The sequence below is a fragment of the Salmo trutta genome, chromosome 8, assembly GCF_901001165.1.
Source record: "Salmo trutta chromosome 8, fSalTru1.1, whole genome shotgun sequence".
NCBI lineage: Eukaryota > Metazoa > Chordata > Actinopteri > Salmoniformes > Salmonidae > Salmo > Salmo trutta.
The window spans coordinates 42,504,772-42,529,705 of record NC_042964.1 but is presented as its reverse complement, the minus strand read 5'-3'; the positions used below and the strand labels follow the sequence as shown (position 1 = coordinate 42,529,705).

Genomic DNA, 24,934 nt, shown 5'->3' with positions numbered 1-24,934 from the left:
CTCTCTCTCTCTCTCTCTCCTTTTTTTCTCTTCTTCTACCTTTCTTTCTCTCTCACTCATCGCTCTCTGTTCCCCTGTCTCATTCTCTCTACTCGTCCCATCTCCTGCTCTTTGTTCCCCATCAGTCTCACCCTCCATCTTTCTCCTATCACCCCTTCTCTCCCTGCTCTATCTCTCCCTCGTCTGGGTGAGATTTATGTTTATGTATAGCAGCATTGTAAGGTGGAGGGGAATGGAGCTCGTATCAGACACAGAGACAGTCAGGCTGAGGGGAATGGAGCTCGTATCAGACACAGAGACAGTCAGGCTGATGGGAATGGAGCTCGTATCAGACACAGAGACAGTCAGGCTGAGGAGAATGGAGCTCGTATCAGACACAGAGACAGTCAGGCTGAGGAGAATGGAGCCTGTATCAGACACAGAGACAGTCAGGCTGAGGAGAATGGAGCTCGTATCAGACACAGAGACAGTCAGGCTGAGGAGAATGGAGCCTGTATCAGACACAGAGACAGTCAGGCTGAGGAGAATGGAGCCTGTATCAGACACAGAGACAGTCAGGCTGAGGAGAATGGAGCTCGTATCAGACACAGAGACAGTCAGGCTGAGGAGAATGGAGCTCGTATCAGACACAGAGACAGTCAGGCTGAGGAGAATGGAGCCTGTATCAGACACAGAGACAGTCAGGCTGAGGAGAATGGAGCCTGTATCAGACACAGAGACAGTCAGGCTGAGGAGAATGGAGCTCGTATCAGACACAGAGACAGTCAGGCTGAGGAGAATGGAGCTCGTATCAGACACAGAGAATCATTCTAGCTGAGCCCAGCTTAGTCAATCATGTCTGTCTGATAAACACTTACTCACACAGACACAGTTTTTCTCACAATCACATCCAGTATGGATGTTGGTACGCAGACCCGCGAGCAACTGCCCCTTCTGATGAGTTCACATTTTTTGTGACCCCACCCCTATCAAAGCTGCCTATCCCTGATCTAGTTCATCAGGGTACCTCCAATCCCGTTCCTCCAGTCGGGACGCTCCATGCTACGAGATGTGAATCTGGGTACCTCCAATCCCGTTCCTCCAGTCGGGACGCTCCATGCTACGAGATGTGAATCTGGGTACCTCCAATCCCGTTCCTCCAGTCGGGACGCTCCATGCTGCGAGATGTGAATCTGGGTACCTCCAATCCCGTTCCTCCAGTCGGGACGCTCCATGCTGCGAGATGTGAATCTGGGTACCTCCAATCCCGTTCCTCCAGTCGGGACGCTCCATGCTGCGAGATGTGAATCTGGGTACCTCCAATCCCGTTCCTCCAGTCGGGACGCTCCATGCTGCGAGATGTGAATCTGGGTACCTCCAATCCCGTTCCTCCAGTCGGGACGCTCCATGCTACGAGATGTGAATCTGGGTACCTCCAATCCCGTTCCTCCAGTCGGGACGCTCCATGCTGCGAGATGTGAATCTGGGTACCTCCAATCCCGTTCCTCCAGTCGGGACGCTCCATGCTGCGAGATGTGAATCTGGGTACCTCCAATCCCGTTCCTCCAGTCGGGACGCTCCCTGCTACGAGATGTGAATCTGGGTACCTCCAATCCCGTTCCTCCAGTCGGGACGCTCCCTGCTACGAGATGTGAATCTGGGTACCTCCAATCCCGTTCCTCCAGTCGGGACGCTCCCTGCTACGAGATGTGAATCTGGGTACCTCCAATCCCGCTCCTCCAGTCGGGACGCTCCATGCTGCGAGATGTGAATCTGGGTACCTCCAATCCCGTTCCTCCAGTCGGGACGCTCCCTGCTACGAGATGTGAATCTGGGTACCTCCAATCCTGTTCCTCCAGTCGGGACGCTCCCTGCTACGAGATGTGAATCTGGGTACCTCCAATCCCGCTCCTCCAGTCGGGACGCTCCATGCTACGAGATGTGATGTACTGTATGTGAAGGAGATGAGTATTGATCTAGTTGGACAGATCATCCAGTAATCGCTGGCCCTGGGAGAGACAGGACTTATGGTTCCATGTAGAGCCTCAACCAGCTGGAGAAGGGGATCTAAGAGGGGATCCCCAGGGCCCACGCCGGGGCTAGGAGCTATAATCAGGGGAACGTTAGTGAGAATCTGCCCGTGTTTCACTAGCTGACAGCTGGGTAGCAGCGAAGCAGGCCTCCCTGAGAGATGTGTAGGAGAGATGAGCTGGTACTGTATATTGTGTATTGATTAGGAGGCATGTGGGGCGGGGGTGTAGGGTGTGTGTGCCCACGCTCTGGTGAACGTTAACAGGATCACAGGGTGGGGTCTAAACTCTGTCTCTGAACAACAGACGAGAGGTAGGAGAGACTCACCAAACAGGGAGACATGGAGCCCTGAGGATGGAAGGAACACACACACCGAAGAAACAGCACTATACACACTCTAACATTCATTCTGATCTATAAACAACTTATACATGCAGATCTGTCAATTATTCAGGCATATGTCTGCTACCTGTGTGTGTGTGTGTGTGTGTGTGTGTGTGTGTGTGTGTGTGTGTGTGTGTGTGTGTGTGTGTGTGTGTCAGCAGCAGAGTAGTTGTCAGCTGATTCCCCTGGTTCAAAGGCACATCAGTGATAATAGAGAGAGATCTCATCATCAGAGGAGCGCTATGGCTTGGTTACATAACCTCTCTCTCTCTCACTCTCTCTCTCTCCTTCTGTATCTTCCTGCTGTCCTCTTTAGTTTTTTGACTTGAGGGAACGAGGAATAGGATAGTCTTCAAATCAAAGCCTGCTGTTTAATTCTGTCTTCCTTCCTTCTCTCTCAAAGCCAACTTGTTTTCCTGTTTTACCACATATTTGCTGGATGAGAAGACAGAACAGGCTCCCCTGTTTTGAGAGTTGTCTCTGTCTCTCTCTCTCCTGTTCTACATACAACCTATCTGCTATCTCACTGTGCCTTCAGAGAAGCCAACAGAATCCCCCTGATACGTAGAAGGAAAAAAACCAGAAAACTAATCCACCCTGCCTGCCTGTCGGTCGTCACTGTTTCAATGCATTTCATCATTTAAAAGTCAGGTTAGTTCTATCCTAAGAAGCTGTCGCACAACACACATCCCATCCAGAATACACTGTAACCAATGAAAGGCTTTGGTTAGGAGTGACTGGTGTGACTGATAGGGATCTGGGCTGTGATGGCATTGGGAGGGGTTTGAAGGTTGAAGGTTTTAAATGGCTGCTTTGTTCCATTGTGTTTCCTTATGTCTTGTCTGTTTTGACGTCGTCTCTGGGAAGAGACTGAGGGCTCAGAGAGAGAGAGAGCGACAGGGAGAGGGAAAGGGGGAGGGGGAGAGAGACAAGGCCAGGGCAGAGGTAATTATATTCTAGTCATGTAAAACGGAGCAGGCCTCAGACGCGCCAGACAAAGTTATCATCGTTTCTCACCCGTTAGCGCAGAGCTCACTCTCTCGTCTCCTCCCAGTGAAAACAGTCTCCGGGGGAAATAGCAGCACTTGTTTTTCTGTCCGGCTGTAAAAACCTATTTCTGTGTGCAGATGAGACTGGCAGGAAGGCTTTTAGGGTGGAAAGGTCAACATGTTCTTTCCTAATGGCCTTATTTGATGGCTTGTCTTTCTGTTGTGCTCACATACTCATATATTCACACATCAGGTTGGTGTGGTGTTAGTGGTTTGAGGACCCTGACCTTATGCTTCACCCTTCTCAGTGCTGGTCAGATAGGTAGGTGTGTGTGTGTGTGTGTGTGTGTGTGTGTGTGTGTGTGTGTGTGTGTGTGAGCGTGTGTGTGAGCGTGTGTGTGAGCGTGTGTGTGAGCGTGTGTGTGAGCGTGTGTGAGAGCGTGTGTGAGAGCGTGTGTGAGAGCGTGTGTGAGAGCGTGTGTGAGAGCGTGTGTGAGCGTGTGTGTGAGCGTGTGTGGGTTGAGTAAAAGTTGTGGCGTCCTCCCTCACCTTGAGTCTCCAGCAGGAGAGGAGAAGGGGGGGGACTGTGTCTGTGTGACATGATTGATGGGTATATTCTGCGAACATCCTCCACCCTACCTGACACACTAGACCCACTCCAATTTGCTTACCGCCCCAACAGGTCCACAGACGACACAATCGCAATCACACTGCACACTGCCCTAACCCACTTGGACAAGAGGAATACCTATGTAAGAATGCTGTTCATCGATTACAGCTCAGCATTTAACACCATAGTACCCTCCAAACTCGTCGTTTAGCTCGAGACCCTGGGTCTCGACCCCGCCCTGTGCAACTGGGTCCTGGACTTTCTGACGGGCCGCCCCCAGGTGGTGAGGGTAGGAAACAACATCTCCACCCCGCTGATCGTCAACACTGGGGACCAAGGGTGCGTTCTCAGCCCTCTACTGTACTCCCTGTTCACCCATGACTGCGTGGCCATGCACACCTCCAACTCAATCATCAAGTTTGCAGACGACACTACAGTGGTAGGCTTGATTACCAGCCATGACGAGACAGCCTACAGGGAGGAGGTGAGGGCCCTCGGAGTGTGGTGTCAGGAAAATAACCTCACACTCAACGTCAACAAAACAAAGGAGATGATCGTGGACTTCAGGAAACAGCAGAGGGAGCACCCCCATATCCACATCGACGGGACAGTAGTGGAGAAGGTGGAAAGTTTTAAGTTCCTCGGCGTACACATCACAGACAAACTGAAATGGTTCACCCACACAGACAGCGTGGTGAAGAAGGCGCAACAGCGCCTCTTCAACCTCAGGAGGCTGAAGAAATTTGGCTTGTCAACAAAAACACTCACAAACTTTTACAGATGCACAATCGAGAGCATCCTGTCGGGCTGTATCACCGCCTGGTACGGTAGCTGCTCCGCCCATAACCGTAAGGCTCTCCAGAGGGTAGTGAGGTCTGCACAACGCATCACCAAAAAGATCATCAAGGACAACAACCACCTGAACCACTGCCTGTTCACAAAGCTACCATCCAGAAGGCGAGGTCAGTACAGGTGCATCAAAGCTGGGACCGAGAGACTGAAAAACAACTTCTATCTCAAGGCCATCAGACTGTTAAACAGCCATCACTAACATTGAGTGGCTGCTGCCAACATACTGACTCAAATCTCTAGCCACTTTAATAATAAAAAATTGGATGTAATAAATGTATCACTAGTCACTTTAAACATTGCCACTTTATATAATGTTTACATACCCTACATTACTCATCTCATATGTATATACTGTACTCTATACCATCTACTGCATCTTGCCTATGCCATTCGGCCATCGCTCATCCATATATTTATATGTACATATTCTTATACATTCCTTTACACTTGTGTGTAAAAGGTAGTTGTTGTGAAATTGTTAGATTAGTTGTTAGATATTACTGCATGGTCGGAACTAGAAGCACAAGCATTTCGCTACACTCACATTAACATCTGCTAACCATGTGTATGTGACCAATAAAATTGGATTTGATTTGAGGACTGAAGATAAGGAGGAGGACGCAGAGTTTGGTGTGCGTTTGTGTATGATAATGTCCCATACGTAAGATGGCGAATGAGTTCCCGAAGGATTTGTGCGTGTGCACGGGTGAATGCATGGCTGGATGTGTGTGTGTCCTTCTCCCAGCCCGTTGAGAGGAGAGGCTGAAGAGGAGAGGTAGGAGTCCTTCAGTAGCCCAGTCACGCTCCGCCCCACTCCAGACACACTTAATGGTTAATCATCCTCAACCATCCATGCTTCCCTCTCCCTTCCTCTCTTCTGCGTCCTCCCTCCACAGCACCTAAATGAACTGTAGTAATAGGCCGTTCTACCTGAGTTAGTCACCATCTCTGCTCCACTGGTTGTTTACCCTCGTTGTGAAGGGAGAGGTCAGCTGAGTTCAGATGGCTTTTGAACATCATTGCTTTTGGACAAACCCAACTCCCTTAGCTTTCCTGAAGAACTTAAAGGGCAACTTCACCACTTTTCAACCTCATTTGCGTTATCTTCAGCACAATACCAGTGTCTACATACGTGAAAACGGCACATTTCTATGTTTTGTAGAAAAAGTATAAAACGTACTACTCGATAACATCATCAAAAACAGCGATGTTTAAACTGGTTGCATTGATGTGGGGAGAAATAAAATACCCTACCTCTGGCTAAAAACTCATTGCTGGTTTTGAAAATCACTACCCTGTGATGTCATAGAGAACCTTTTTTGCATTTTCTTTTTGACCACAGATCATAGAAACACGCAGTTTTCACATAATGTATTTAGACACTGGTTTGGAGATAATGAATTTTCCAACTTGTTTGAACTACTGATTGTGAATCCCAACTCTAAGACTATAACAAACACAGTGGATTGGGGAGCTCAGCTGTGATTATAAATCAAAGGTTACCCCGGTGGGGAAATATTGATTGTGTTAGTTATTACGTCCTTGGTAAATGCCAGAACAGCAACCTTTCTCCCTCAATTTAAGGGTATTATTTTTTCGGATTCAGCTCAAATTGACTGTGTGCTCATTTCCGGGGGCGACAGTGGCAGCAGAGTAAAACCTAGGCCTAAGGGCATACTTTTGCTAACTCCAGTCCTTATTTTGAGTGGGTGCAGTTAGGGGTCAGGGATCAAGTGCAGAGGCATGGAAGGTAGACGTGTCTGCTCAGCCCAAAAGACTTCCCTCACTTCCTCCTCCACAGGTTACCATGGAAACTATCTCCCTTCACAGTGAGACGGGAGCAGAGACAGAGACATTAGCTATGATTCCATTAACTTGTCCAGTGATTTTTTTTGGTTGACATTTAGAAAGTTTGCATAGACAATAGATGTAACAATTGCCCACTGCGGTGCGTTTCCATTTAACTATCTTGTGTCGAGAAAAACAGCTTGACGTAATGACGTCACACCTAAAAAAGAAACCTGCAGTGTCGATTATAAATGAAGTATAAAATTGCCCATTAATAAATTGCCGACAATCTGTGCGCTCTCCCACCTATCAGTCGCAGGTAGCTCGTGAAAGACAGCATGGATAGAATGTAAAAAATGGACTAATATTTGCCATATTCGTATAATTCTCACGTGCCAACATATCGCAACGGTCCGCGCCATGGTTAAATTTGCACTCCTGTAGATCTGAAATCATTGGATGGTGAAACTTCCATCCAGCCAACCAGAAAAGCAAGGCGAAGCAATTCAGGCATTCTTGAAAGTCATGACATTCCGTGTCCTGCAAAGAAACATTTATTTTTATATTTGAAAATGTTTTATTTTGCAAGCAGTAGGCATTTAGACTGTCGGCACCCCGACCTACGGGCGGTAAGTAGATCTGTTTCATTTCATTCAATGCGATTCAGTCTTTGAGGACTGCAACAATAGAAATACTATTTATTTATGCCTATTCATAGCCATTGTCAACTTCCCTCCTGGTTATTTTGCTCACAACTCACTGTCAGCCTGTTTACAAATTAGGCCATCTTATGGATTTAGTACAGAAAAATAATTAGTTTGCAAATTGTACCTTAAAAAAGATTCCGCTGTCATAATTTATTGGAACAACAGTTTCCATCATCATTTGTCGCAATAAAGTTACACAAAAGACAAATCCACCCTGTCGAACGGAAACAAATGTTGTCAATCTTTAGAAAATGTCTCCCATATCTGCTGTTTACATTACACGTGTCGCAATAAAAAATTTTGCGACATTGTTTTTGTCGAATAAACCTAGGTCAATCCTGCCTAGTGTAAGGAGAAGGTTTTACTTGAGGTCCTTCAAGGTCTTCTTCCTTAAGACTTGTTTCGGTTTATGACTCTGTTTAAGACAGTCCAGCTGTTGTGACTCAACTGGACTGGGGCTGTCATGTTAATATACAGTATATCGCAGTGTGTCAGGGGCTATATAGATGTCCTCTGTTCCATCTGGCAACCACCTCATCAAGGAAAGAGAATAAACCCAGCAAACCACTTCCTCCTCTTCCTCCTGCTCCTCCTCATTCTCAGCAGCAGTCTGACTGATATTACCTCTGTCTCAGCATGGGGGTGCTATCACTGTGACAACACACACTAGTTCAATTCCCATTTTCCTTTTTCCTTCAGTGGCTCCCGTCTCAGTTGCTCTCTCCTCAGTCCATTCCAAAACAACGATAGCGGTTTGGAGAGTGAATCAAGTGGAGATTATAGAGAATTGTGGGGGATCAGACCTGGCGAGACTACTCTAGAAAACACTGCAAATAAGGCCTTCAAAACAGAGGCCTAAGGGCATAACTTTGCTAAATCCACCCCATATTTTGAGTTTTGGAATAAGGCCCTTGAGGTGTTTACAGACCTGACACTCAGTGGGAATACCCTGGAGAGATACCCAGCAAGTGGAGGAAGCGGCTGAAGCAAAAAGTTTAGATGTATTGGTCTCCTGTCTATGCAGGCACCAGTGGGAAGGGGGTGCGACATCAGAGACGAAATAGCCCCATGTGCTGCAGGTGACCTGAATTCAATTCAGCCTTCTTCCTCCCCTGAAGAAAGGAAAAGGAAAAGCAGGGGAACATGGGTAACATGGGCTGTTCCTCTCCTCAGACAGAATTAGAAAGGCCAGATGAAATATGTATGAGCATGAGAGCATGAAACTTTACTTCAAAAAGTCCCTCTGTACGAGTGCATTTTAAAGTGTTTTCCTTTAGAGCTCTTCAAACACAGAGAGAGAGGAGCGAACAGGAGAGGAGAGGATGGCCGAACGGGGAATGAGATAGAGGAGGAGAGAGTGAAAGAAGGGGGAGAGCTTAGAGAACCCCCCTGCTGGAAGCAAAATGGAATAAACCAAAGGAACATTTACTGAGGCCTTGCCTACTGATGTCGACATTTCTCAGACTGCATGGAAAACCCTGTGGGAAAACCCATTGTTTTATTTCAACACTCAGTAGTGGCTGTCTCTTTGCTCTATACCAGTGGTTCCCAAACTTGTTATAGTCCCGTACTCCTTCAAACATTCAACCTCCAGCTGCGTACCCCCTCTAGCACCAGGGTCAGCATACTCTCAAATGTTGTTTTTTCCATCATTGTAGGCCTGCCACACACACACTATACGATACATTTATTAAACAGAAGAATGAGTGGGAGTTTTTATCACAAACCGGCACGTGGGAAGTGACAAAGAGCTCTTATAGTACCAGGGACCAAGTAATAATATTATAATAATCTGTCATTTTCCTCCTTATTTAACCATCCTTCATATTAAACTTTATTTGTTCATCGAAAATTGTGATTAACTCACCACAGGTTAATGAGAAGGGTGTGCTTGAATGGATGCACATAACTCTGCAATGTTGGGTTTTATTGGAGCGAGTCTCAGTCTTAAATCATTTTCCACACACAGTCTGTGCCTTTATTTAGTGTTAATGCTAGTGAGGGCCGAGAATCCACTCTCACATAGGAACATTGTTGCAAAGGGCATCAGTGTCTTAACAATGCGATTTGCCAAGGCAGGATACTCTGAGCGCAGCCCAATCCAGAAATCTGGCAGTGACTTCTGATTAAATTCAATTTTCACAGAACCGCTTGATGCAATTTCAATGAGGCTCTCTTGTTCAGATATCGGTAAGTGGACTGGAGGCAAGGCATGAAAGGCATAACAAATCCAGTTGTTTGTGTCATCCGTTTCTGGAAAGTACCTGTGTAATTGCGCACCCAACTCACTCAGGTGCTTCGCTATATTACATTTGATATTGTTAGGTTCTAATTTTTCAGAGTAAATAACTCACAGACACTAGACAAGCTTAACCAAGTTTAATTCTTCCCAAAGGGTTGACACAGCTGTATTCAGACAAATACATGTTTCCACCACTACAAGTGTATATACTCCACTTTAGACACTCCTCCTTCTCTCCTTACATCTTATGGTTCCACAGGAAGAGGAAGTGACAGAGTAATAAACCGTTCTGTCTCCCTTAAGGTGACCTGACCTGACCTCAACCCCCTTGATGTCTAATCCAAAGTTCTCCACCCGTATCATCTATCGCACTCCCGTGACACCCTCCCGTCCACCCAGCACATTCCACAGCCATCTGTCTTTCTACAGAGAACCATTAACTTCTGACATAAAAACCATTCTCTTTCACTCCTTTATATACTATGCTTCTGATCTATCATGTCTTTAGTATATCAATGTTCAAAGTTTACCCCAAATCCAACAATATTGTCCAGAAGCTTGAGTTCATTTGCATACAAAAGAATCATACAATGATGGAAAGGCCTGTGTATTGTCCTTGCTAATACAGAGAGAGAAGAGCTCCAGCTTCTTAATCATTTTGTCCCGCACATTGAATATAGTTGCGGAGAGTCCCTGTAATCCTAGAATTAAGTCCCTGTAATCCTAGATTCAGATCATTCAGGTAGGCCAGTCGTGTGAGAAACTCGTCATCATGCAAGCAGTCAGACAAGTGAAAATTATGGTCAGTAAAGAAAAAACGTTAAGGTCGTCTCTCAATTCAAAAAAACGTGTCAATACTTTGCCCCTTGATAACCAGCGCACTTCTGTATGTTGTAAAAGCGTTACATGGTCGCTGCCCATATCATTGCACAATGCAGAAAATACACGTGAATTCAGGGGCCTTGCTTTAACAAAGTTAACAATTTTCACTGTAGTGTCCAAAACGTCTTTCAAGTTGTCAGGCATTCCCTTGGCAGCAAGAGCCTCTCGGTGGATGCTGCTGTGTACTCAAGTGGCGTCGGGGGAAACTACTTGCATGCGCTTTACCACCCCACTATGTCTCCCTGTCATGGCTTTTGCGCTATCAGTACAGAAACCAACACATCTTGACCACCAAAGTCCATTTTATGTCACAAAGCTGTCCAGTACTTTAAAAATATCCTCTCCTGTTGTCCTGGTTTCCAGTGGTTTGCAGAAGAGGATGTCTTCCTTAATTGACCCCCCATAAACGTAACGGACATATACCAGGAGCTGTGCCAGGCGCGCCATGTCTGTTGACTCATCCAGCTGCAACGCATAGAATTCTCTGGCTTGTATGCGAAGCAGTAATTGTTTCAAAACATCTCCCGCCATGTTACTGATGTGTTGTTTGATGAAGGCATTGTCTGTATAGTTTTTTTGGCCTTTTCAACCAGCATTGTCCCAGCCGTATCTGCGGCAGCAGGAAGAATGAAGTCCTCCACAATAGTATGGGGCTTGCCTGTTCTAGCCACTCGGTAGCTCACCATATAAGACTCTTCTAGCCCCTTCTTATTAATGGTATCTGTTGCTTTTATACGTGTCTTACTACTCAAAAGTCGTCTTTATTCTCGCTCAAAAAACTCCTGTGGCTTATTTTTCAAATTGGCATGTTTTGTTTCTAAATGTCTGCGCAAGAGTGAAGGTTTATTGAGTTGTGAGATAGTACTTTTGCACATATAACACACTGTGGCTGAGGAAAGGCACTACTCCCAATATAAGTGAACCCTAATCAATATACAGTCGTGGCCAAAAGTTTTGAGAATGACACAAATATTAATTTCCACAAAGTTTGCTGCTTCTCTTTAGATATTTTTGTCAGATGTTACTATGGAATACTGAAGTATAATTACAAGCATTTCATAAGTGTCAAAGGATTTTATTGACAATTACATGAAGTTGATGCAAAGAGTCAATATTTTCAGTGTTGACCCTTCTTTTTCAAGACCTCTGCAATCCGCCCTGGCATGCTGTCAATTAACTTCTGGGCCACATCCTGACTGATGGCAGCCCATTCTTGCACAATCAATGCTTGGAGTTTGTCAGAATTTGTGGGTTTTTGTTTGTCCACCTGCCTCTTGAGGATTGACCACAAGTTCTCAATGGGATTAAGGTCTGGGGAGTTTCCTGGCCATGGACCCAAAATATCTATGTTTTGTTCCCCGAGCCACTTAGTTATCACTTTTGCCTTATGGCAAGGTGCTCCTTCATGCTGGAAAAGGCATTGTTTGTCACCAACTTGTTCCTGGATGGTTGGGAGAAGTTGCTCTCAGAGGATGTGTTGGTACTATTCTTTATTCATGGCTGTGTTCTTAGGCAAAATTGTGAGTGAGCCCACTCCCTTGGCTGAAAAGCAACCCCACACATGAATGGTCTCAGGATGCTTTACTGTTGGCATGACACAGGACTGATGGTAGTGCTCACCTTGTCTTCTCCGGACAAGCTTTTTTCCGGATGCCCCAAACAATCGGAAAGGGGATTCATCAGAGAAAATGACTTTACCCCAGTCCTCAGCAGTCCAATCCCTGTACCTTTTGCAGAATATCAGTCTGTCCCTGATGTTTTTCCTGGAGAGAAGTGGCTTCTCTGCTGCCCTTCTTGACACTAGGCCATCCTTCAAAACTCTTCGCCTCACTGTGCGCGCAGATGCACTCACACCTGCCTGCTGCCATTCCTGAGCAAGCTCTGTACTGGTGGTGCCCCAATCCCTGGACTTTCTTGGGCACCATGAAGCCTTCTTCACAACAATTAAACCGCTCTCCTTGAAGTTCTTGATGATCCGATAAATGATTTATTTAGTTGCAATCTTACTGGCAGCAATATCCTTGCCTGTGAAGCCCTTTTTGTGCAAAGCAATGATGACGGCACGTGTTTCCTTGGAGGTAACCATGGTTGACAGAGGAAGAACAATGATTCCAAGCACCACCCTCCTTTTGAAGCTTCCAATCTGTTATTCGAACTCAATCAGCATGACAGAGTGATCTCCAGCCTTGTCCTCGTCAACACTCACACCTGTGTTAACGAGAGAATCATTGACATTATGTCAGCTGGTCCTTTTGTGGCAGGGTTGAAATGCAGTGGAAATGTTTTTTTTGGGGAATTCAGTTCATTTGCATGGCAAAGAGGGACTTTGCAATTAATTGCAATTCATCTGATCACTCTTCATAACATTCTGGAGTATATGCAAATTGCCATCATTCAAACAGGCAGCAGACTTTGTGAAAATATTAATATTTGTGTCATTCTCAAAACTTTTGGCCACGACTGTAGTTCTCATCATATTTGCGCCTCTGGTGGTCCTACATCCCTGTCTGTTGTTCGGTGCTTTCCCGGGTAAAGGGGCAGTAGCTCTTTGGCTGCATCAGATTCACAACTGTCAGTGTCCATGCTAGCTGGGCTAACAACAAATATAGAATTACTGATGCTAACATTGGATGTGCTCATGGAAGCAGAACAACTTGTGTCGTCGACAGGTGTAGAACTGCTGGTAGTAGCAGCACTACCAGTAGACCTTACTAAATGGACTGTTTGAAAATGGACTGTTTTTTAAAATATTATTTAAATGTGAATCCCATTTTTATTTGGTGTACCCCCGGCGGCATTGCCAGGGATACGCGTACCCCAGTTTGGGAATACCTGCTCTATACCATTATAATTGTCACTAATGTAAGGTGAATTGACCTGGGACAAGGGATGTACTCTAAAACACTATACCACATTTAACACTGGAGCTCCTTCAGAAGTATCCTTCCTTAGGCTTCCTGGGAGTTGACAGCTCCTCCACAGCAGTGTTTAAACTGTGTTGGCCCTATAAAGAGAGCACAAATTGTTACAGTGACAAAGGGGTCCTTCTCTTCAGCGCTGCAGGCTAATGGACAGCACAACTCTCTCTCTCTTTCTCCCAGATCCATGGAATCATTCCTCCCACGCTACTAACTGACAGGGACTGTGACTGTGCTTAGTGGAAAGAGAGTCTTCTGGAGTTCAGCATTTAAAACACACTTACTGCACACACACATACACATACACACAGCAGTGAGTGAGTGTGTGAGTGTGTGAGTGCGTGTGTGCGTGCGTAAGCGTGCTTCTGCGTGTGTTGTATGCATGTGCTCTACACAAGACCTTTTAAGCCGAAAACAGTGACATTGAAACAAACAGTAGGAAGCTAGAGATTTTGGCTACCTGCAGTGTGATGTTGTGTGTATCTCTGAAGCTCTGCTGAAAGCACAGACAGACAGACTGCCTGCCAAGCTCTGAAGCTCTGCTGAAGACACAGACAGACAGACTGCCTGCCAAGCTCTGAAGCTCTGCTGAAGACACAGACAGACAGACTGCCTGCCAAGCTCTGAAGCTCTGCTGAAGACACAGACAGACAGACTGCCTGCCTAGCTCTGAAGCTCTGCTGAAGACACAGACAGACAGACTGCCTGCCAAGCTCTGAAGCTCTGCTGAAGACACAGACAGACTGCCTGCCAAGCTCTGAAGCTCTGCTGAAGACACAGACAGACAGACTGCCTGCCTAGCTCTGAAGCTCTGCTGAAGACACAGACAGACAGACAGACTGCCTGCCTAGCTCTGAAGCTCTGCTGAAGACACAGACAGACTGCATGCCTAGCTCTGAAGCTCTGCTGAAGACACAGACAGACTGCCTGCCTAGCTCTGAAGCTCTGCTGAAGACACAGACAAACTGCCTGCCGAGCTCTGAAGCTCAGGTGGTTTTAATAGAAGGGTGTTTCATTAGACTGAGTGGTGCGTGGTAGAAATACATGGCAGGACTTTGATCTGTGTGGTGTTTTTCTGTGTGTGGAGCTCAGTGGAGGTGAGAACATGAAACAGCCTCTTTCATATTTAATGAGTGAAGATGGGGCTAAGGAAGGGAGAGGAGCACTGAGAGGAGAGGAGAGGAGCTATTCCCTAGGGCTGTCAACCCACTCCTAGCAGACTCGCATATCAGTCACAGCACATGTTAGTGAGTGTGTTTTTGTGGCTGGTGGGGGCGGGGAGTGGTGTGTAGTAGTGTGTGTATGTGTGTGTGTGTGGGGGGGGGGGGGGGGGGCTTCCGTGTGTTGAACAGTGTATGTGTGAGTAAAAGGGAGACATATGGCATGCATGTGCTTGTATTGATGTATTGTGACTTGCTGTGTATGTGTATGACAATGGAGCCAGGGATGTTAATATGAAGGACTCACAATGTGTCTCCAGAAGCCTGTTTGAGTCCCAAAAAAATGTGTGTGCAAGTGCTTGTGATTGTGTGCATGACTGTGTGTGTGTGTGTGTGTGTGTGTGTGTGTGTGTGTGTGTGTGTGTGTGTGTGTGTGTGTGTGTGTGTGTGTGTTTGGGTAATTGTGTGTGTATGTGCCAGCCTATTTCTGAATCATCATGGAGGTCCTGAGAGCCTGTGGACCGTACATTATCACCCCATTCTGACTGATATTTGGGGTTAGGAGATATTATCTCCACTCTCCTGATGAGCCCAATACTCTCTCTCTCTCTCTCTCTCTCTCTCTCTCTCTCTCTCTCTCTCTCTCTCGCTCTCTCTCGCTCTCTCTCTCTCTCGCGCTCTCTCTCTCTCTCTCTCTCTCTCTCTGGACCAGCCTCAGTACCACCACACTGGTCACAACCTCATAGCCTTAAATGGAATCAGGCTCAGGCAGACTGTCAATGGACCAGTCCCCCTGGTCAGTGTGGTGTGATGAGGGGAGAGGGAGAATGAGAAAGAGAAAGGGGAGAGAGAGAGGCAGAACAATCCTGTCAGACATGAATGATGGGAGGAGATCAGGGTTGGGGAGAGATCCACTTTGATCACAAAGAACTAACACAGTGTGCTGAACCTACTGTATACCCCTGGTGAAATAGAGAGGGAGGGGGGCTGATCAAACAATTCCCTGATGAAGATGCACTTGGAGTGGAGGTTGGGTTAGTGACCTCCATAGTGTGAGTCAGCTTTAGCCCAAGTACTAAGCCATATAAATAGAGTTACTTTCAGCCATATTGAGTGTACCCACGAGTGTTCCAGTAATGTTGATGTGGTGTGAGGGGCTTTACCGTTCTAGTAATTATATTTCTATGGACGCAGCTCCCTCCACCCTCTATATTGTGAGTTACAAATCAGTTTCACATTGGGTTTTCCTGGTTAGGTCATGAAGTGTCCCTAGGCCTAGTCATATTATATCTGTATTTATAACTAGGTTTGAGCAGTATTTGGAAATAACCACAAGAGGGTTTTTCAATACCGTTGAAACTAATTCTTTGATGTATTTTCTTTAGCAATTTTTACAGCAACTTTTTGACTTTTTTTGTTTTTATTTACCCCCTTTTTTTCCCCAATTTTTGATCTTGTCTCATCGCTGCAACTCCGCAATGAGCTCGGGAGAGGAGAAGGTGGAGTCATGCGTCCTCCGAAACATGACCCGCCAAACCGCGCTCCTTAACATCCGCCAGCTTAACCCGGAAGCCAGCCACACCAATGTGTCGGAGGAAACATCGTTCATCTGGCGGCCGGGGTCAGCCCGCATCCAAGTTAAGCCTCACCGGCCAAACCCTTCCCTAACCCGGACGACTCTGGGCCAATTGTGCGTCGTCCTATGGGACTCCCGGCCACGGCCTGTTGTGGCACAGCCCGAATGAACCCGGGTCTGTAGTAACGCCTTAGACTGCAGCGCCACTCGGGAGGCCCTACCTCATCTTTTTAAATGATGAGTCACTCATTGTTGTGCAGCACACACTAGGTTATCTATATACTGATATATGTAGTTACACTATGGAATTCACAACTAAATGTTTGCCAGCTAGATATCTAATAACTATTAAGTTAACTTTCTAAAATGTGCTAAAGTTGTGCATTTGGTTTGCTAACTTAGTAGCTAGCTAAGTGGTTAGTGTCAAGTATGTGCGTACTGGTAGCGAAGTCAGGTGCAGGAGAGCAGGGATTTGTGAACAGGCGCACACTTTATTGAGGAAAAAGTGCAAAACGCGCAAAACAGTCACAAGAATTATGTTTAACAATAAACATCTTCGTGAAATACCACGGAAAAAACAAACCAGTCTGGCGCGTCAACAAATAACACGTAACACAAACAATCTTTCACAAAGACATGATGGGGAACAGAGGAATAAATACATGTAGATTGATTGGGGAATGAAAACCAGGTGTGCAGGGAACAAGACAAAACTAATGGATACATGAAAAATGGAGCGGCGATGGCTAGAAAGCCGGTGACGTCGACCGCCGAACGCCGCCCTAACAAGGAGAGGAGCCGACTTCGGCGGAAGTCGTGACAGTTAGCTTCTTGCAATCAAGCTCCTCTTGGTAACAGCAGATAATTCCCTCCTTGATCAAGAGACAACATTTGTTTTGTGCGTGCAGCATATTTTGGGTAGCATTTTTGAGTTACTTGTATAACTTTATCAGCTGGGATGTCTATCCTGCAAATAGCTTATGTGAGAGACTGTATAAAATCGTTAGCATTTAGCTAGCATTCGCTATGGGATTTTACATGTACTTGTTAGCATTGCTAACAGGTATTATCGAATATCCCGGGATGGAACAAGGTCGGTATGAAGTTATGACTCCCTGGATACCGCCCAAGCCTATTTATAACACTTCCCATGATGCCACAGTGGTGGCTCATCATATCAGAGTAGATACAATGTGTAGGAACACCTGCACCATCAACACCGAAGTGACTGAAGTTATGACATTCTACGTTCCACTCAAAGGTTTATTTTGGTCCACGACAGTTGACAGCTACTGTGTTAGATCCACAAGTCAGTCTATTCTGAGACCCCACTGTAATGGTGTAATGTGTTCCAGTTAAATATTGTGTGGGCTAAGGGGCCCAGGAGCTATGTACGTGCTCCAGATACAAACATTTAAACTATATCTAAACATCGCTGGCATCATAACTGAATATTTACAACATAGAAAGGATGGCAGGGCATGAATATTTAAAATCACCCCAATTCAAACCACTCCATCTATCAGCGTGTTTGGTGTAGTGGGAGAGTTCAGGAGATGGTTGGGGTAGTCCTGTGGGGCCATATTGACATTGATTATGTAACCTTTGGCCCGCTGCTTGAGAAACAGCCATTCTCCTTCACACTCATGAATTTTGGATTTGAATTTTAATTGCAAATGCTGATGGGGGTATCATGTGTCTTGTCTCTTAGGTTTGTCCAAATTAAGTTGGTCCATACAATAATGTTGTGATCAAAATTGCCTGATGAATATATTGTTCTATGAATCGACATGCTGTCCCCCCGGCCTGTTGACTGAGTAGTATGTTGTTGTGCTTGTCTCTTCCACAGAGCTGCCCTACGGCTGGGAGAAGATCGATGACCCTATTTACGGAAGCTACTATGTGGAGTAAGTCTGGACCCGCTGCTTTAATATTTAATGACTATTTTGATTTCCAGTTGTTAGGTTCTAATTTTTCAGAGTAAATAACTCACGGACACTAGAGAAGCTTAACCAAGTGGAATTCTTCCCAAAGGGTCGACACAGCTGTATTCAGACTGAAGACATGTTTCCACCACTACAAGTGTATATATACTCCACTTTAAACACTCCTCCTTCTCTCCAATCCTTACATCTTATGGCTCCACAGGAAGAGGGTAATAGGATAATGAACCATACTGTCTCCCTTCAGGGGATCTGACCTGACCTCAACCCCTCCTTCGCCTAATCCACAGATGTCCATCCGCTTCCCTTATAGCAATCCTGTGACCTCCTCCCGTCCACCCAGCACATTCCACAGCCATCTGTCTTTCTACAGAAAACCATTAACTTCTGACATAAAAACCAGTCTCTTCCACTCCTTTATATACTATGCTTATGCGTATACCAATGTTCAAAGTTGACCCTGAATCCAACTCGGTGTTGCTCCGTGTTATGTTTCCACTGTCCTGTGTTAGTCAGAGTCATTAACGCTGCACAGGGCTGTGGCCCAGAGGCAGATGGTGGGTTTTTCTGCTGCTCAATTATACCTCTGTATCTCTGTATCTCTGTATCTCTGTATCTCTGTCCGTCTGTCCGTCTGTCCGTCTGTCCGTCTGTCCCGTCTGTCCCGTCTGTCCCGTCTGTCCGTCCGTCCGTGTGGATGCGTCAGTGGGTGATTGTTTGTTAGTGTGCATGCATTTGTGAGTGTGTGTGTTTGTTACTGTGTGTGTGTTTCTGTGTCTCTGTGTGAGTGTGTACCTGTTTACATGTGCAAGTTTATATGTGTGTGTGTGTGTGCGCGCCATCTTTGTGCAATGTGGTACAATGGTGAGGTGTCTCTGTATTCTCTATTGAACCAAATGTACCCTTCCTATTCTGGACGTGTCCTTTCTCCTGCTGGACGCGCACTAGTCCCCCTAGTCCAGGGAGAGGAGGGGAGGTCTATTTATAGCCTGGCTGGAGAGGGAGTTTGGCTGGCTGGCCGTGTTCTATTCTCTATCCCCAAGAAAGACCAGAACACTGTGCCTGCCTTGCCTACACTCCGTCTCTCCCTCTGCCATGTAGAAATTCCATATCCCCAGGCAGCCACTGAGCCATCACACACACGCACACTAGCGCCATACCTGACCCTGCCAAGTCCAATAATTATGTACCGTTGAGTTAACCTAATATCTCATGAAGAAACAGAGGGTGTGTAGGCTGGGCAGACGCTGTTCGTACCTACAGAAGCATTATTCCTCCAGTCTCGCACCGTCCAGGAGGGCACATCTAAATGATGATTAATCACTTCACACTTTCAAAATTACAGTATTTATAATTATCAACCAAATTAGCACTGACAGGATGTTTTAAGAAAATACACTAAAGGAGTCATCTTTTTTCAGAACCCACTCCAGAAATACTAAATGATTCCTAATGCTGATTACAGGAAGCTGCTGATTTCAGTAGAATGGGACCTAATTGGGCTTTTGTTCATTTTTTCTTAGCAAAGCCATTCTGCAGCTTCATTACATAATACTAGGGATACTAAGGCTATTGAATTAATCATCATAGCACAGCACTGTGCATCCAGCTCTTTACAGAGGGAGAGAGGAAGTGGATGAGGAGGTGGATACTAGTGAAATGTTCTACCTTTCTTCCTCTGTAGCCACATAAACAGACGGACACAGTTTGAGAACCCAGTCTTGGAAGCCAAAAGGAGAGTCCAGCAACACCAACAAATGCAAGAGCAGGGTTTGTCCTCGCTGCCCCTACCTACTATCTACAGAGGTAAGGCACCCTGTACCTCTACCTCTACCCAATGTGTTAAGAGTTTGTGTATGATTCTCGTGTGTAGATGTTTTTAGCTCCAGGGAAATGTCTGTCGTCTTTGTTTTTGTGTATCACTCATTCTTCACAACTCCCTTTTCTTTGCTAACACTTCTCTAACACTTTGCTAACACTAGCTTCTCTGTTCAGCACACATTTACCACCCCACTAAGTTCATCGAGGCTGTCTGAGGTAAAACATGCTGGATAGGTTGAGAGGGTTTGTCTCCGTGTTAAATTGGCCTCTGTGAGTGAAGGGGTTTGTCTCCATGGTTACCCTTCCTGTACGCTGCAAAGTGAAGGCTCTCTCTCCCCCTAAGTGACAGCAGAGAGGGTAAAAAAGGAATATTTCCTCACATATAAACAAGGAGATAAAAAGGAAGTTTACTTGTGGGAGCATCAGACATTGAGTGGACTACTTTATCTCTGTCACAGTGGTAGAGGAGGTTCCACTCTCCGCCACGTTACCCAGAGCCACCCTGGCCCACATCGGCCCCGCCCCGGAGCGCTGCCAGAGCCTCAGCGACCTCTCCCAGTCCCTCCCCCCGGGCCATCGGGTGTCGCTGTTGGGCCTGCACACCCACACGCCCCCCGCCTCCACCACCAACTCCCCACTGCGGCGCCCCAACCGGGCGCGGAGGGATATGTCGTGCTGCCCACACCAGCACCTCCACCAGTCGCTTCACGCTTTTGTGGTAGAGCCGGCTGCTGTGGGTTGTAGCCCATTCCCCCTGTGGTGTTCTCTCAGTAAGTAGGGCAGTGAGTAGTGATACAGGCTTGTTCTTCTTCTGCCTGCACTGAGCTGCCTCGCTCTCTTTTCAAAGCATGCCTGCTCCCCGGCAGACCCACGCTGGATCCCTCCTCGTCTCAGGCGCTTGACTCGCTGCTTGACATGTTTGATGGCGCTACACTACAGTGTGTCTTCCCCTCCTTACGTCTGGCGGCAGGCAGCAGAAACTGTAAACACCCCACTCTATGTCTGGACGCCTGACAACAAACGTTGGCTTTAAGCAAACAGAGAGAGACAGGTGTGTGCCCCCTACTTGCCTTCCAAGGTGAACGGAGGGGAGATTGAATTGAGTGTGGCAAACGCTCGTTGGCTGAGTCTTCCCCTTTGCCATGCCAGAGACTATTTCATGAATCCTGGCCTTCCACTTTTTGGTTCCCTGAGCATAGTTTTTTGGGCGGATGAAGCGAGCTCATGATTCTTCATGAACAACAGCATGTTGTTCCAGAATGTTAAGATCCCTCACCTGCTTCCCTCACCCCTCTGAGAAGGGAAATATACCAAGCTACTCCCATGGATGCTGATTATTCCTTGATTTTCTGCCCTGTGTTTTGCTCCAGTTCTGAGTGTGTATTCAGCTACCAGAACTCTGGTGTAGGATTGGAGTGTAAGTGATGACATTTTAAATGGCTGTAGTTATTCAGTGGAAGGTCTTGGCAGTGACAGCTTGGAGCTGGAGCAAACACCGTCCCACCTGCATAAGTCAGCACCCACCCCTCACTGTTCTAACACTGCCTACCGCTCCACCTACCCAGAGAGTATCCCTGTGTTCATGCAGCCCCTCCACTAAACAAGCCTCACCTCTACCATCCTATTGAATGAGAAAATGGCCTTGCATCAGCATTTGTGGTGCATCATGCTCGCTTTGTAAAGGTCTAAGTATGATGTATGTGTGTATATTGTTTATTGATTGTGTGTGTGTGTGTGTCCCTGCACACTTCTACTTGTGTGTGTTGTGTCTGCTTGCGTGCCTGTCTGTCCGTCCCTCCGTATGTGTGTGTATATATGTGTGTGTTCTCCCTTACAGAGAAGCCCCTGTTCACACGGGACGCCACCCAGTTGAAGGGCAGCTTCCTGTCCACGGCCCTGCAGAAGAGCAACATGGGTTTTGGCTTCACCATCATCGGAGGAGATGAGCCAGATGAGTTCCTGCAGGTTAAGAGTGTCATACCTGACGGCCCCGCTGCACAGGACGGAAAGATGGACACAGGTAAAACTGAGCTAGTCTGAAAGATGGACACAGGTCAAACTGAGCTAGTCTGAAAGATGGACACAGGTCAAACTGAGCTAGTCTGAAAGATGGACACAGGTAAAACTGAGCTAGTCTGAAAGATGGACACAGGTCAAACTGAGCTAGTCTGAAAGATGGACACAGGTCAAACTGAGCTAGTCTGAAAGATGGACACAGGTCAAACTGAGCTAGTCTGAAAGATGGACACAGGTCAAACTGAGCTAGTCTGAAAGATGGACACAGGTCAAACTGAACTAGTCTGAAAGATGGACACAGGTAAAACTGAGCTAGTCTGAAAGATGGACACAGGTCAAACTGAGCTAGTCTGAAAGATGGACACAGGTCAAACTGAGCTAGTCTGAAAGATGGACACAGGTCAAACTGAGCTAGTCTGAAAGATGGACACAGGTCAAACTGAACTAGTCTGAAAGATGGACACAGGTATAACTGAACTAGTCTGAAAGATGGACACAGGTCAAACTGAGCTAGTCTGAAAGATGGACACAGGTATAACTGAACTAGTCTGAAAGATGGACACAGGTCAAACTGAGCTAGTCTGAAAGATGGACACAGGTCAAACTGAGCTAGTCTGAAAGATGGACACAGGTCAAACTGAGCTAGTCTGAAAGATGGACACAGGTCAAACTGAACTAGTCTGAAAGATGGACACAGGTATAACTGAGCTAGTCTGAAAGATGGACACAGGTCAAACTGAGCTAGTCTGAAAGATGGACACAGGTCAAACTGAACTAGTCTGAAAGATGTGTACATGCTTACTTAAACGACACACGTACATGACATGAACACATACAGATAGCAAGAGAGTGTTTGGACAGGAAATGGCCTCTCCTTGAGTGTCACAATGGGACAGTCTCTCTGACACATTGGGGGCCATGGACTAGTCTCTCTCTCTATAGTGGTGACCCAGCAGGAGAGTTAATATCTCTCTCTCTCTCTCTATCTCTCTATAGTGGTGACCCAGCAGGAGAGTTAATATCTCTCTCTCTCTCTCTCTCTATAGTGGTGACCCAGCAGGAGAGTTAATATCTCTCTCTCTCTCTCTCTCTCTCTATAGTGGTGACCCAGCAGGAGAGTTAATATCTCTCTCTCTCTCTCTCTCTCTATAGTGGTGACCCAGCAGGAGAGCTCATCTCTCTCTCTCTCTCTCTCTCTGTCTCTCTCTCTCTCTCTCTCTCTCTGTCTCTGGCTCTCTCTGCACATGTGTGTGGGGTGCAGTGTGTGTGCGAACTTGCCTGCAAGCCTGTTTGGGTGCGTATGTGTGTGTGTGTGTGTGTATACGTATGTGTGTGCGTGTGTGCCTGCTGGGCTGTGTTTGTCCATTAATCACTGTAAGGATTTTCTGAACACCATAACTCCTGGCCCTGCCTGTGCTCCCCGGGCTGCATGGGACACACACACACACACACACACACACACTGAGAAACTGGCCAACTGCACTAAAAGTCAGCAGGGGAATATAACTCTGGAAGTCCTGTCAATGCTCTCTGCATGGCCCTGTGTATTTATAAACTACTCTGCATGGCCCTGTGTATTTATAAACTACTCTGCATGGCCCTGTGTATTTATAAACTACTCTGCATGGCCCTGTGTATTTATAAACTACTCTGCATGGCCCTGTGTATTTATAAACTACTCTGCATGGCCCTGTGTATTTATAAACTACTCTGCATGGCCCTGTGTATTTATAAACTACTCTGCATTACTGGACTGGACCAAGTGCAGTATTTTTCCTGACTCATTCATCAGTGCCTTGACCTGGTTGTACTGTACTATACTGTACTGTACTATACTATATTGTACTGTACTGTACTGTAGTATACTGTAGTAGGTCAGACTAGATGGTACATTTTACATTGTGAGATGATCATATGTTTTATGTGCCCCAATATATCATGTGGAAGTATTACAATGTATGATACACTATATTGTAGCTATTAAACATATAGCCGAGTCAGACCATTACTGCTGTCCCAGCTGGCAGATAGGCATTATTACTTAGGTGGTGTACAGATCATTTTCAACCAACCTTTACTTGGCGATACTTCCTCAATTCCCGCCTTGGAAGACAACGCATGTCTTCTAAACTTCCATGGATAGTTGCAGCTGGTTGAATTTAGAAAATGCTTCATTATTAAATTAAATTCATTTTTTGTTCCATGATGTAATCCAACACCGCCATCTTGTCTATTTCAAATATTTTCAAATCTCATTGAGACAGGTGGGTGTCCACCCCAAAGTGTCTTGTGTAACGAACGTGACTCAGAAATCAATCGTCATGTTGAATGGCACTCACCTGTCTCAATCGATGAGAAGATTTGAAATAAACAAGATGTCAGTGTACACATTGTTGTGTTACTTCATGGAGCAAAAACGTTTAAAATGACGGAGCATTTTCAAAATTCAAACAAACCACCTGCAACTATCCACGGAAGTTTAGAAAACTTGTAGCATTGTCTTCCAAGTCAGGAATTGAGGAAGTATCACCAAGTAAAGGTTGCAATAATGCCTATCAGCCAGCTGGAACAGCAGTAATGGTCTGATTAGGCAATATTTTGTATAACTAGGTATACTATCTATTCTGTGGTCCTCCCAACATTCTCCTCCCCTCCTTTCCTCTTTATCTTCTCCTCTCTTCTCCTCTTCTTCTCTTCTTCTCCTCTCTTCTTCTCCTCTTCTTCTCCTCTCTTCTTCTCCTCTCTTCTCCTCTCTTCTCCTCCTCTCCTCTCCTCTCTCCCTCCAGACTCAGTGGCCTAGTTAAACTGTGTTGGATTCTAGCAGCACATAGTTAATAGAGGGAGAGAGGGAAACCAGGCCTGTGGAAGTGTGAAATTCCCAATTTCAGAAGGATTATTTGTCGCTCTGTGTCCGTACACACACACACACACACACACACACACACACACACACACACACACACACACACACTCACACCTCTTCTGCCTGCTTCGCTACATGGTTCCAGACCCAGAGAAATGTGTTGAGGAAAAACA

At 46.2% G+C, this 24,934-nt stretch overlaps 1 protein-coding gene across 1 annotated transcript in view; it reads left to right on the top strand.

Moving 5' to 3' along the window:
* LOC115199004 (membrane-associated guanylate kinase, WW and PDZ domain-containing protein 2) overlaps positions 1-24,934 on the top strand; it is a gene marked incomplete in the record, with an annotated part of 237,189 nt that overhangs the window by 166,891 nt on the left and 45,364 nt on the right. Inside the window, 3 exon segments of the mRNA XM_029761485.1 lie at positions 17,979-18,025; positions 19,746-19,867; positions 21,720-21,902. Of these exon segments, the coding sequence (XP_029617345.1) occupies positions 17,979-18,025; positions 19,746-19,867; positions 21,720-21,902 (352 nt within the window).